The sequence below is a fragment of the Balaenoptera borealis genome (genome assembly GCF_965194805.1).
Source record: "Balaenoptera borealis genome assembly, chromosome: 3".
In the NCBI taxonomy this organism is placed as follows: Eukaryota; Metazoa; Chordata; class Mammalia; order Artiodactyla; family Balaenopteridae; genus Balaenoptera; species Balaenoptera borealis.
This window is the reverse complement of record NC_138866.1, coordinates 155,966,899-155,981,946: the sequence shown is the minus strand read 5'-3', so window position 1 is coordinate 155,981,946 and position 15,048 is coordinate 155,966,899. Positions and strand designations below refer to the sequence as shown.

The 15,048-nt window shown below is 49.5% G+C and overlaps 1 protein-coding gene across 7 annotated transcripts in view; it reads right to left on the bottom strand.

Annotated features, from left to right (window-relative positions):
• Positions 1 to 15,048, bottom strand: part of WDR37 (WD repeat domain 37) — a 90,589-nt gene that overhangs the window by 39,010 nt on the left and 36,531 nt on the right. For 5 of the 7 annotated variants that reach the window (XM_082386079.1, XM_082386080.1, XM_082386082.1 and 2 more), the window contains 4 exons: positions 13,854 to 14,094; positions 12,559 to 12,700; positions 1,501 to 1,635; positions 932 to 1,046 (listed from right to left, as the gene is read on the bottom strand). In XM_082386079.1, coding sequence (XP_082242205.1) covers positions 932 to 1,046; positions 1,501 to 1,635; positions 12,559 to 12,700; positions 13,854 to 14,094 — 633 coding nt within the window. The remainder of the gene's footprint in view (positions 1 to 931; positions 1,047 to 1,500; positions 1,636 to 12,558; positions 12,701 to 13,853; positions 14,095 to 15,048) is intronic. The other 2 variants (XM_082386085.1, XM_082386084.1) reach the window with 1 other exon arrangement.

Genomic DNA, 15,048 nt, shown 5'->3' with positions numbered 1-15,048 from the left:
GAGCAGCGGAGGAGACTAGGGGTGCAGACACACTGACTGCAGGGTCAGGCACAGACCCTGTTGGAAACAACAAGGGACTGGCTGACCCACCACACAGCTTCCACTGTGAATGCAGAAAAGGCCAAAGGAAGCCGGGGAGAGAGTGGGTGTGTGTGGGCTCCACGGAGCAGAGCCTGTAGGTGCTGCCCGAAAGCAGGAGCTTCATCCACTATAGCTCCACCTGCTGCCCGCTGGCGCTGAGACTGGGCCCTGAACTTGGACTTGCTCAGGTTCCCAGGTGCACCCAGCCCTGATATGCTGACTCAGCAGGTCTGAGCTGGTGCTGCAGAGCCCCAGGCCCCCCAGCGAGACCAGTTCCTGCACTGCGCGGTCCGAGTTGAACCAGGAGCGACCCCTGCCTCAAGAGAAAGTGCATCTAAATGGAGACACGACCGCCACGGAAAGGTGCCTCCAGGACCCACGACCACCGCCCCCACAGGACAACGGCACACGCCTGCCTGGCGGCGAGTTCAGCTGCTGTGCCCAGGGAGTTCTGAAACACAGCTGGGAGACCAGGAACTGAAAGACTGATTACCTCAGTTTAAACTTAAAAGCTACTGCTCAGCTCAGGTATCAGGCAATGTTTCTAGCTTTCAATTTTATGCACTCCAAATACAGACTAAGTACTTCCAATGGAAACCCAGCAACCAAAGACTTAGTAAGAAAATGAATGTAAAAATCGTGAATATTTTTCTATTGACTATATGTTGAAATTATGTTATTTTGGATACATTTGGATAAATAAAATACACTGTTAGAATTAATTTCTCTCTACTGTGAAGGGCTATCGGAGCACTGGACACGCCCGGACTGGCTGGGAGTTCCCATCCATCAGTGATGCTGGGCCTGGGACCCCAGGCTCCCTGTGAACAGACTCGGCCCCAGCACGTACCTGCCGACTGCTGCGTGGGAGCCTCGCCAGCCGCACGCCTGACATGTCAAACAGCCTCACCTGGCGGTTGTCGTGGGGGAGGGCAATGATTTTTTGGCCAACGCACACATTGATCCTACAAAGAGATAAAGTCAGGTTACATACAAAACAATGACAGCACAAGTTTCTGAGTTTATAGATTATGATGCAGTAAGGGATTTCATACTATTCACACTTCAAGGCAAATCACACCAGCAAACCACAGGTATTATCTGCCTAGGGCATCAGGAAACAGGCCAAGTTACTTACATGTAACTTACACGTATGTACTACTCAGTAACCTTTGGCCATAAATGGCTCATTCTTATTCTTACAAAGCTCAATACACCAACCTGACTTTACACCCAAGTTTCAGTATTTATAGAATACTAGATATGCATTAGAGAATCAATAAAAAATATTTTCCCAGGAGTCTAAACCACTTTTCCCAGGGCTCTACCAAGTAAACACAAATTTTCATGAAGCAGACACAAGCCACAAGGCCCCCTTCAAGCCACACTAATGGTTCATGTGAGGAGCACCGCCGTCACCTGTTGATGGCAGAGTCCGTGCGGATGGTCGCGATGGGGGACCTCATGTTCTTCAAGTCCCAGACCTTCACAGTGCGGTCGTCGCTGCCGGAGACCACGTTATCTCCTACGGTGAACACGGCAGAGGTCACGGTGCTGCAAATAAAGGACACAGGGTCAGAACCTCATCAGGAAGTTCCCGTCCACACTGCGTAACAGACACATGCTCTTGCTGCCAGAGGCCCTGGCAGGTGGGTGGAGATGTGAACGCTGCGAGTCGTGTACCCCGCTCACTGGCCCTCCCACCTAAACCTCCGCAGGGCATGCAGCTGAGCACAGCTGACCTCTCCTACTCAACCTCAACTTCTCCAGGCAACGGAGCAAGGAAAGGCTCCCAGAAGAGATGGACTAGATTAGACAGAACCTGCCAAAATCTATACAGCAGACAATTAAAAAAAAAATCCATCCCAACTGCAACTTTCAATCAATTTAATCAGAACACTGGAAAAAATTTCATTCCAACAATAACAAAAACCAATTTTAAAAAAGATATGAACAGACTTCTCCAAGAAAGGTTTACAAATGGCTGATAGGCCCATGAAAATTTGCTCAACATCATTAATCATCAGGGAAATACAAATCAAACCACAATGAGCTATCACCTCACACCTGTTAGAATGGCTGTCATCAAAAAGACAAGAGATAAGCGTTGGGGAGGATGTGGAGAAAAGGGAACCCTTGTGCACCGTTGGTGGGAATGTAATTGGTAAAGCCACTATGGAAAACAGTGCGGAAGTTCCTCAAACAATTAAAGACAGAACTACCATGTGATCCAGCAATTTCACTCCTGGGTATTTATCTGAAAAAAACAGAAACACTAATTCAAAAAGACACATGCACCCCAATGTTCATAGCAGCATAATTTACAATAGCCAGGACATGGAAGCAACCTAAGTGTCCATCAACAGATGAATGGATAAAGAGGATGTGGTATATATATATATACAATGGAATGTTACTCAGCCACGAAAAGGAATGAAATCCTGCCACTTCTGACAACGTGGATGGACCTGGAGGGCACTATGTTAAAATCAAAGGCCACGTGCGCCACAGGGAGAAAGGCGGAAGTGAGGGTAAACCTGAACAGCAACCTGATAACCCACCTGAACTCCCCATCTGAAGAACAAGGACACCGTAAAGGCTTGAGCAGAAACGAGGTGTTGCTGCCCCTTAGGGCCGAGGCACAGCGCTGTCTGAGCAGCTTGGCCATTGGCCAGGCTCTGGGGGCAGATGCCTCTGCTGCCTGTGACTTCCCTGTGGACTCGAGGCCTCAGGAGGTTTGGCCAAGTTAAATTTCAGTTAACATTCTGCTAAATTAGTGGGAAAAAATCCCCACAAAAGCTCGTCTAACTCTATGTTAATGAAATGCTGAAAGACGTCAGGTTTTCAATAAATCACGACCCTGACAGGTATTGTAGGGCATCAAAGGGAGAAGCCAGTGAGGCCATCCTTCTAAAGGCCCCTCCGACGCACGTCCCTCAGGGGCGGGTGGGAAGGCTCGGCTCCGCCAAGCTCCCACTGCCTCATTTATCTTGCTGCCAAGAGCAGCCGAGTGTGTGCCTCCAGCTGACGGCGCGGCACCTACTCACCACACACGCTGCGCAGCCTGGAATGTTCTGCTCCCTCCATGGGCCTCAATCAACAGAGCGCCCAGAGAGCTCGCGCTGCTCTTTAGGACTGACAGCTGTCCCCCCACCACAGAGAAACACGGCTGCTTTGTGTAACAATCTGCCGAAATTTTCCAGCAAAGTAAGGAAATACATGATGTGGAAAATGCCAGCCTGGGAGACACGGAGGCAGCAACTCCTCTGGCTCCCCGTTAGGCACCATCTGCAGGGCTCCTACCTCTAATTCTTAGGACATAGCTTCCGACGGAGCAAAGTGACACTTTCCCACCTGAAGTACAAGCCAGAGGAGCAAGCGCTCCAGAAACAGGGACCCAGGCTGAACCTTCGTGGCTCTTCCACCTTTGAGGAGACCCCAGGAGGCATCGGGTGGCTCTTGCCTGCTTAGGATCGCGGCAGGGCACGTGAAGTGCAGTCCCACAGATGTGACATGACACACGGACCAGAACGCCTTTCCGCACCCGCACACAGGAGACCCGTTGTGACTGGTGCTGCTTGCATGGGATCGGGCCACCGCCTTCCTTCCTGACCACTGGCTTCCAAGCTGTGCCTTCCAAGCTAAACGTCCCACAGAGTAACAAGTCTTCGGCAACACCCAGGATCTCAGAGAGCACTGCCCTTCCCATCAGGAGTGCTCTTCAGAAGTTAGAGACTCACGTCTCCTGTGTTTCAAGATCTCTGATGCCTGAATGAGAAATAGAAAATTCATCTCCAAATGAAACACACTTCTGGAGAGTCCTTGAGGGCCGGCTCCCAAAAAAGCAGACCCTGAGATAAAAAACATTCAAAGGAAAAGTCAGTTTTGCATCACACTTAAGTTTTCAGGATTTAAAGTCCAACTGCTCCTGGAAGAAAGCAGGGAACGCACATAGCGTGCAGGGCCTCGGTCTCACTTGTTATTTTCTCTCCCAGCCGCCCTCTCCAGGGTCAGTCGAGAGTTTCCCAACTCACCTCGCGACGGGTCTGAACCACAGAACTGCTTCCTCGACAGACTGCACACCTCCCGCGTGCCAGGTCCCACTTCCCACAAGAGAACACACAACAGAGGGGTGCATGACAACGTCCCCACAGCCCACGCTGGCGGAGGACACAGGTGCGCTGCAGGGCCGGGCGCTGTCCTAACACCAACACTCCTACCAACGGCACCCATGCCAGAGCTCTGGGGACATGCCCGCCATGGCCACAGAGAGGGGCTCCAAGGGGGGAGTCAAAACAGCACTGCTATTACTAGGCTAAATTCTCCTCAGCATTTTATTAACCGAATTAATAAGAACCTTTTCCACAGATTATTCAAAGATGACAGGTCCACACAACCTGATTTAAAATGATTACAGAGAGTTAAAATCAGTAAGGTTGATACAATAACTTCACACTTGCAGTATCAAGGGTCAAGACTCTGATTTCCTTTCTGTGAAACCTGGTCATGATTTCATTCTTACTAAACAACGTAACAGTCAACCATAAGTCAGATTTGAATGCTGCAATTATATCAATAATTTAAAGAAATCTGAGAGGAACGTATTCCACTTAAATGAGGGGGGGGGAGTGATCTCCCTCAAGTTTTTTAACGCTCCATCCCCTGGTTTTCTGAGTCCAAGAGTTTATCTGCTTACATGCTCATCAATTAACAGCCAATGTCCCAGTATCAATGTGACGTGATTCTGTGCATAAAAATTTGGAAGTAAAGAATTTCAAAGGTTTATTTTTTAAATCTTCCAAAAGGAAAACATCTGTTCGTAAGTTTTGAAAGTAATATGATGTAAACAAGCCCTATTCATAAGATAAAAGTCACAAATATATTAGGAACTACAAGATTTTTACTCTCAAATATGTTAGTAGATTGGCCCTAAATTGCACAGTTGGAGCCAGCGGGCCCGGCCTGGGTCTGTGGGGATGGTCCCGGGGCTGGGAAGGCACCTCTCCTTCACTGGTATAATGAGGAGTCCACCCGAAGCGTCTCTCCCACCAGAGCGTGGGGTGACTCCCCTAACGCTGGACAACAGGTGCTGGAGGGTCCTGACAGCCCGAGGTCGTGTGCAAATGTGCCTCAGAACCGTGTGGAGTTCCCAACAGAAGTGACACAGGCTGCACGGAGTATGACGTGTGTGCAGAAACATATACATGCACATGTAAACGTGTCTGTCCAGAAGTGTTACAGGCTGCACAGACCGTGATGTGTGTGCAGATACATATGCGTGTGTGTGTGTGTAACGTAAGCCAAGACTAACCTCCCGTCGTCACTACCACCTCCCAAAGCCAGGCTCTGCCCGGCAGCTGCCCCTCCCCACTCTGCTCACTGCTCGCCGTCGCTCAGGGGGTCCTGCCAACACCTGTGTCAGGTCCAGACGTGCCTCGTGTAGGTCTCAGTGAGGCTGTAACGACGCAGTCGGGAAGGTGTCCATCTGTGTGAATAACCTGACGATGCTGCTCTGGGTCACCTCAACGAAAAGTGAAGCAATCAGCTCACAACAAAGAGGCATTTAAATGTACTAATTTCCTTAAGTCCTTATTTTTATTAGTTACTAATCAGCCCTTCTTCAATGAGGAATTTAAAAAGGATAAACGGAGAAATATTAAATCTCCTCTTACTTTTCAAAACTATCTCTTGAATTTCAAACAACTTTTAAATGTATCACCGGGGATCAGTAATTAAATTACTGTATATCCACTACCTACCTCTAAAGCCAAGGTGAGCGAGCAGGAAGGAGGTGGCTCCTCAGCCGCTGACACAGAGACACTCCCAAGATCTTTCCACACAGTGCCCACGTGTGCGAGGTGCACGCGCCCACCCGGCAGCTGCTGCGCACCACCACTCATGCCCTCTGCCCATTTCCACGACAAGACAAACATCCACTGATTCATAACCACTGCGGTCAGATCACATTTCTGAGACCACGGCTGCCACTCCAGTCTCTAGGAATCTGAGCAGTCTTTGGGCGAACAGAGCTGAGAAAATCAGAAACGGGGCAATTTATGGGGAGTTCACGCTGTCAGCCTTGGTTTGATGGTAACCTCAGATATCAACCATCTATTGCCAGAAATTACATAAGTCTCTACACTTCCCCAAATGAAACTGTTTTCAATCTACCCAAGCAAACAGAAGACAGAGGCAGACTCCCAGGCAGGTGGGGAAGGGGCTGTAAACTGGAGGGAGTTCAGGTTCGAGTTCTGAGGCCCCTGTGGTGCCCCGGGCCTCTCCTTCCTCCAGCAGTCATTGCTATCCCTGTTCCTCCTCCTCATCACGGACGAGGGCTGAAGACCATGACCAGGAATGACAGAGTCTCAGACCAGCGCAGAGGTCTACCAACCACCCCTACCTGCCGCCCGCCTCCAGCACAGGCCTGCACACACGCTGTGTCGCTGACCAAGCACAGAATTCAACAGTTAAATCGAACCACCACCCAGTTAAAAGTTTCACACTGTCAAAACACTTTTTCTCTTTAAAACTTAGCATAAAGAAAACTGTCAACAGCACGACACAAAATTCAAAGCTACTTTCACCTTCGTAAGCATATGATCTAGAATTTAGATCTCTGGGTATCTGGCAAGAGAAGCATATGAAAATGTCATAACTTTAAAGCAATCATTATAATCTCTAAACTTTTTAAAAAAAAGTTTTTGTTAGATGTCATGTCTTATTTTCTTTAGGCAAGAAAGTACCTAAGTTCACATTTGGGGGATGAAGTTACAATCATATGAAAAGAATCAAGGCAAAAAAGAAAGAAACAAAAAACTTTGCATTCTCAGATATTTTACCCGTGCTGAGCTAATTTCAGATATTTTCAATGCCAGAATTTATTCGCACGTGTAAATACTGTCAGCTGGGTACAGACTGGAGTCATCGGCCACCCACGGGGGAAGCTTAATGACCAGTGACTGCCTCAACTGTCAAGTCCCTTTTAATAGCAATTGAAACAAAACAAAATGAATCTAAAAAACAGGGGGGGTGACGACTCTACCAAGCTCCACAGGAGGCAGCGGTGCTGGGAGGAGAGGGATCAGGAGCCTCCCTTTAGAGCAGCGGTCCCCAACCTTTTTGGCACCAGGGACCAGTTACGTGGAAGACAATTTTTCCACGGGGTGGGGAGGGGGGCGGGTTTGTTCAGGTGGTAACGGGAGCGATGGTTCAGGTAGTAATGTGAGCGATGGGGAGCAGCAGATGAAGCTTTGCTTGTCCCCCGCTCACCTCCTGCTGTGTGGCCCGGTTTCCAACAGGCCGTGGACCCATACCGGTTTGTGGCCCAGGGGTTGGGGACCCCTGCTTTAGAGGACAGTCTACACGGGCATCTCTCAAGAGCAGCAGTGGTTTTAACCTAAGTATAGGTTTTATTATAGTAGAGCCACTTGCAGGAACGTCTCTGTACCCACAGCCCACAAGGTCGAAGTCCAGCCCCACGGACTGCACGCAAGGTACGCAGAGGAGCCGAGGTACTGTCCCCACCAGGCTGTCTTGAAGTGGCTCACTCCCCGAGTTACACTGTCAGGTGGAAAACACATGAATACATAAGGATTTAGCTCATTTCAGATAAAAAGCACTGGATTTCAATTCCAGCTGATGACAGAAATACATGAGACAGAAACTGCCAAGAGTTGAAATTCCTGTGACATTCCAAATTTTTCCAATTAAACATATCTATTATTTCCAAGAACAGTACACACTACAATTCCCAATATTAGGAAAACAGTTTGTTATATAAGGTTTCTAAAATTACTTTTCATGCAAATTGGTACACCTTGGGCCACTAAAAGCTAGTCCAATAATACAGCCCCCCAATTCCACTAAGTAAATCCTGTTATGTTAAAATACAGAATGAAAATAAACATAACATACCAAAAAAGAAAAGGGCTCATTTTTTGTCTTTTCTAAAAATTTATGAGGAAAACCTTAAAACAGACCTTCCATCTGGGAGCTCTCTCTCTACCCAGCAAAAATAATGCAGCATAAATCTCAAGGCAACCCATTTGGCTACAGATTTTTATCTTACAGTGAAGCGTAACATCTCAAACCCTACTTTCTCAAAAAGGCATAGGGGACTTCCCTGGTGGTCCAGTGGTTAAGACTCCGTGCTCCCAAAGCAGGGGGCCCGGGTTCAATCCCTGGTCAGGGAATTAGATCCCAAGTGCCGCAACTAAAGATCCCGCACCCAGTAACAAAGACCTGGTAAGAGAAAATGAAAAGGGAAAAATAAACTCTCTCCCAGCTCCCAGAGAAACTGGACTGCAGAACTAAGCCGTAATGTTGAAGCCTATACCGCTACATCTTGCCTTAAGAAAACCCAACACAGAAAATTCCAATTACCCATATAGGTAAGTGAATTATTCACATTATGAAAGATGTGAGAGTCTAACATTCTTTACTAAAGAATTTGTGCCGAGTTCCTATAAATGAAAATATGCCCTAAGATAGGCTTTTCCAAAGTGTGTTCCACATCATAGTAATGTGAAATATGTGGTCACATAATTTTAAGAAATACAGCCTCTGTTTAACTGATGATCCACTGAAAACATTCCACGTGGACTTTTTAGGGCGACACAAGGAAAGAACAGCAACGCTCCTGAGAACAGCACTTCTGAGTGTTGCTTTTAATGTTCAGAAAAGAATCGGGTTAAAAGGATCAAGAAAACCATCCCAAAAAACTCAGTCACCTCCCAGCCCAGGAGCAAGCTCTGCAGGCATTGAAGTGAACTCCCGAGAGGACATCTCAACTGTCTCTGGCTGGAAGTGCAGGCAGGACGGCCAACCCTGGGGCCGGGGGACAGATGCGGACAAGCACGGGGGGTCATGGGCATCCCTACAGATGTGAGGGGAGGCAGGAGACCCGGAGCTGCGAGTGATCAAAGTGAACAGCGCTCCCTCTACTCTGGTTTTGATAACGGACGCCTTTTGGTGGGTCCACACTTACATCCCCGTGCAAAGGGAGTACATTCCGTGGGTACCACGTGTCATATGGCTCGACCCCAGAAGAACCATGTCAGACACAAAAAGGCAGCAGTCAAGTCAGGGACTAGGAAGAGTCCTTAGCTGAAAGCCTGTAAAATGTCTCACTTCCTGCTTTTCCAAACTGCAGTCATTCCCAGAGGCTTGCAGCTGATGTAACGTGGGATGGTGGTTCCAGAACAGCCTGCAGCCCCACCTGCTGACCACGCGGCCTGGGGCCTCTGCAAGGCCTGCGGGGCCCAGTGCAGCCGCAACCGTGAAGTCGACGGGAAACACAAAAGCCAGCCCCTCACCGGGCCCACCAATTCACGAAGGATTGAAAAAAGGTAAAGATTCCCCTTCTCTGACACTTACTGCAGGAAATTAGTACCAAAGAGAGAACTTTTTAAAATTGATGTTTGTATCTACACATCAACGAAATATGCTAGCTCATCCTAACAGAGCAAGAAAAAACGTAAATACTCTAAGAGCAGTACTTTACGTATATTCTATTACCATCCAAAAGCTCCCGAGTCCTCGTAGTAAAAGTGATCGCAAGCATGAACCGACGTCTCAGGTCGGGGTTGGGAGAGGTCCCCAGGGGCGGACCCAGCATCCTGTCAACTCTAAGCCACTCCTGATCCCATTAGAAAAAACAAACCTAAGAAACTGTGTCACACACTGGAAATAAGTCCTTCATCCCCGGTTACACTCCTCGTAAGTATCTCTCTCCAAAACAGCCATCGTTTTACACACCCACCAGCTGCAAAAACAGACCAACAATTAAACAGGTATTTTAAACATGATACAGTACTTGCTACCTTCCACAGTCAGAGAAGACAGGTGGGAACAGGCCACTGTTACCATGCTCTCAAAGCTACACCAGGCTCCTCCATCGACTCCCAGTAAGACAAGTAAGTTCTTGGCTTTTTGTGCAAAACAAAAATAAAAACTTTCAGAAGTTAAATAGAGCAACTGAAAATAGAACGTGACCAAAAGACCCTTCAAATAACACAGAGACAGAGCTCCCTGGAACCAAAATCAGAGTCCGGCAATCTTGAGGACCCTGCTTCGGTTTACCCACAGACGGAGAGGAGGCTGTCAGGACTCACCGAGTCCTCACCGTGCTCCGCACTCACCAGGGGAGCCTCCTGGATTCTGCCCCCGCAGGCCTACCCTACCCCGTGCGGCAGAGGAGGCTCAAGCGGACAGGGCAGAGGCCCGTGCGCCACAAGACAGACTGCCTGTCCTCCATGCGAGACTCCTCCACCCGCCCAGGATCTCCGGCCAGATTCCACTCGGTCCAGGACCACCAGCAGGGCCAGCTCAGTGAGGAGACTGGGGTGGACGGCGCAGGGCGAGTCTGGACAGACGCCTGCTGGGCCAGGGCGGCGAGTTGGCCAAGTGAGGGTCTTGTGGAAGAGGAGCCACGGGGCGCTTGGCGGTGAATCTGGCACAGCCTGAGCATCGCTCATACTCACGGCCACAAAGGCCCATCACCCTTGAGTAGGAGGGTCCGCGAGGCTGCATTAACTCTCAACCATGCCAGTGAATAAAGTGCCAGCTTACGCAGGCAGAAGAAAGGACAGAATCAGCAAAACCATCCCTTCCCAACTCTCAAAGGAATAACTGATTCAGGCAAGGACCCTCGATGACATCAGACCTTTCACTGGGTGGAAGGTCGCTGAGACCTTTCACTGGGTGGAAGGTCACCTCAACGTGTCAACCCTCACGGCTGTGGGGACACCTGGCAGACACTACCTGTGGTCCAGGCCAGCGGGCCCAGTCGTGCAGTGATGGGCGGGACGCGGCACACACAACAGTGGCTATGAGACTTCCGGCAGAAAGGAAGCCGCAGAAGAAATGCAGAGGGTGCACGTTCCACAAGAGACTGGCTTGCATTCCACACACAAACTTGACGTCACAAAAAATAACGATAACAAAATGTGTGGAACTGCCCCAGATTAAGAGAGACCAAGGAACATAGTATCTAAACGTAATGAATGAATCTCAATTAAACTTTAAAAAAACAAAAGATTCTCTGGAGACAACAGGGATAAATGTGAACATAGGCTGGATGTCAGATGCTGTCACAGGCTGTTTTTTATTTTTCTCAGGTGGAAACGATACCATGGTATTGAGAGAATGTCCTTATTCTCAAAGACACAGGCTCAGCCAAAGAAAGTACGAGTGCGTGCTGTACATCCAGCCCTTTGCACATGTGTCTGCAGAGACAGAGGCAAATGTGGAGAAACAAAAATGGGTGATTCTAGGAGAAGGGTAATTAGGGATTTGCTGACTATTCTTTCAACTTTTATGTTATGCTTAAACTTTTAAAATGAGAAACTTGGAAAAAAGACGTGCGGACTAAGGAGTAGGGCTGTGCGGGCAGAGTCCTGGCTTGTCCAGCGCACTGACCGAACGGTCCCTTCTGCTCCCTGGGCCCTGAGTGACTTGCCTGAAAAGCAGGGAAGAGCAGCTGCTCCTGGGCCCCTGGGCACCCCAGCAGGGTCCCCCCTCCACAAACAGGACCGGCCCCAGGAGGTAGGGGCTTGGGGGAGCCCGGGGTCCCCCTGGTAGGAGCACGTCCCTCCGGCAGACGAGGGCCTTCCCACTGAAGCCCACACTCGGCTGGGCAGGCACTGGGGCTGTACACACCAACTCTCGACCTCGAGGTTCCGGAAGAACATTGTCCTGGCTTCCTTTCGAACATTTATTAATTTTGAATATTAAATCTAAAACTTAGTACCTAACATTAAACACAGAAAATGGATTCGTTTACAGGACTGTATGACAAAGACAGAAAATCAGACTGAAGCAGCCGACAAGCAGGTTCATCTGCCAAGAAGCGTTTGCTGATATGGCCGCGATCCGGCCTTCACGGATGCGCTGCCGTACAGGAGGGACCCTGCGGGACAGCGGGGGCAGGTGACAGGACATGGTCGGGAGCTGCGGGTGACAGGAGTGCCACTGGGGGCTGCACGGGGCCGCCGGGAGAGGGCCAGGCTGCAGGCCAAGGAGCTGGGAGGCTGGGCATCACTCACTGGGAAGGTCACACGGGGTGAGAACAAGCATGTGGGGGGCAAGCTGTCGGGATGCAGCTCTGCCCACCAGACAGAGGGTGGGACGTGGGGACTCTCCCGGAACAGCCCTGCAAACAAGCGTGATGTCAAGACTAGACAAGAATGAGCCCAGCACGAGGACGAGGAGGGGCAGGGAACTGCTCTGATGTTCACGCCACGACCCGAGCATTTCCTGGCCCTTCCCCACCTCCTGCCCGCCTCCAGTTTCAGGAGGGGACATCAGTGAAATCTTCCAAAATGAACCTAAGTGTTTTGGGAAAGAGTAGCCATTCTGAAAAACGGTGGAGTCGGAAATTAACACTGAAAATTAAAATAAGAACTGAGTCTTAACGTCTACCTGCCAAACTTCTTTCTCGAATAGTTAAAAAGAGACATCTAAGCGACTGAGACTCACTCCGTATGGCCCTGGAAAACATTCACGGAGTGGATGGAAGGGTCCCTGAAGTCCCACAGACGGAAAGTCGTGTCGCGGGAAGAGGTCACCACCAGCCGCTGGGTCGGGTGTGTGCAGCAGTGCGTCAGCTCCTGATCGTGCCCTGCGACAGAGACGAAGGGCAGACGGTCACAGGGAGGCAGGCCCCTGCTATGCTGCCGGTAAGAGGAGTCGAGGGAACGGTGTGTGGGGTCGAGGTGGGACCTGTGTCCATTCCCCTCGTGCATTTGGAAGAGCAGGACAAGTGTGGGTGGGACACTCCTGACCCCGATGGCTGGAAGGTCGGGCAGATCTCCAACAGGCCGAGTGTGTAAATAAGTACAGTTCCAAATTCCGCACTTGCAGAATAACCTCTAATAATACATAGGTGGAGCACTCGGTAGAACACAACCTTTATCACTCAATGAGGAAAGGCACTCACCGATAAACACGCACAAAGGCCTGTGATGGGCAGAGCTCTGAGACAGCCCAGAGATGCCCAGCCCTAGTACACACCCTGCAGGATTCCTGCCCTTGTGTTTGGGCAGAACCCGCAAATGCTCTGGTAATCTTGGTACATTATAAAGCAAAACAGATTTTGCAGATATAACTAAGGCCCCCAAATCACATGGCTTTGAGTTAATCCAAAGAAAGATTGTCCTGGATGGGCCTGACCTAGTCAGGTGGACCCTCCCAAAGGGTCCCGGCAGAGATGCTCTCCTGCTGGCCTGGAAGAAAGCCAACAGCACATGGTGAGATGCCTCTGGAGTGGCCACAGGAGACTGAGGGCAGCCTCTGGATGCTGAGAACTGCCCCCAGCTGACAACAGGCAGGAAGACGGGATCTCAGTCACGGGCCACAAGAAAAGGAATCCTCCCAACGGCAGTAAGAGGACCCCAGGTCTCAGGTGAGAGCACAGCCCCCACCAACACCTTCACTCCACCCATGACACCCTGAGAACTAGAGGGTCAGCAAGCATGTGCCCAGAACTCCTAACCCAGGGGCACAATGTGATAAATTCATGTTATTTCAAGACATTAAGCGTGTGGAAATTTGTTACAAAGCAAAAGAAAACTAATACAACAACCACATTCAAATATCTAGATACTGCATGTATCTAGATGCAATTAACCCCCCCAAAGATAAGATAAATTTAACTGCCAACAGCTCTATTAATCATAAAGGAGTTCTGAAAATCACAGCTGCACCAAGAGAACCAACAGTCCTTCTAGACGAGATGTTGTCTGCACACAACCGGGAATGCAGTGCCTGCACACCTGTTAGGGAGTGAACAAGTTCCGACGTCTCCACGTCATACAGGTTCGCCGTTCTGTCCCACGAGGCCGTCACCGCCTGCTTGCCCCCAACCAGCCAGTCGGCGGCTATGACCACTCCCTGGTGGCTCTTAAGAGATGTCAGTGGCGCCCGGATGGTGGGACAGTCGCTGGATGCGTCCGCGTCTGCATCAGGCTCGTCCTTGTCGGAGCACTCCACCTCGTCCTCGCCACAGAGCTGCTGCTGGGGGAGAGCAGAGAGGCGGTTCCCTGGGAATGCTGAGCCTGCCAGACACGGCTGCACAATCGCACTGTTACTGTCTGTCCTTCTAGGACTTAACCACCATTACGACCAACACCAGTGGGTGTCTGGTACTAAGTGGTGCTCAGTGACTGTGTATCAACTTCACCATCTCCTACTTGGCTAAAACCCTGGGCCAAACATAAGAAGAAAAAATGAGGTAGCTACACCATCAAATGAGCTACAGTTCATTTCCACTAACCAATAACGGGGGGAAAATAAAATGATTTTCAACATTTTAAGTTTTCATCACAGATTAGGAGAAATGTAATAAAACTAAACACAATTGAAAATCAATAATTTGTCACAATAAAAAAAAGGAACATTCAGTTCTCAGAAGCCTATTTAAAACACGTTTAGAATTCTACTGCTATGTTAACAGACATGAGAGTTCACTTTATTTTCCTACATTATCAATAATCTTTTGTCAAAAGCTAAGGATAAAAAAAACCCCTAATAGTCACCCTAGGCTGCAGGTCTTTAAGAAAATACTGTGTATTCATTCAACAAATATTTATCAGGTGCTTACACGGTGCCAGACCACATGCTGGTCACACAGCAGAGAAGGGGAGATGGCCGCTGCCTGGCGTGTCCACGTGGAACTCGTGTAAGAGGTGATGCGGGCCTGGGGCCCTGCCTCACAGAGCGTATGGGCCAGTGGGGGGCAGACACACACGTGGGCACAAGTGCACACACATGGGTATGGGAGCAGATGTCATAGGTATGGAAATACATGTCGTGCATACACACACGGACACACACAGCGCAGGGATGTATGTCATGTGTACAAACACAGTAGAGGGATGTGACCTGAGCCAAGACTGGCCAGCAAAGCTTAAGAAAACCAGTGCTGCCCATCCAAGCACAAGGCTCAGGCTGGGCAGTAATGAGGGAGCG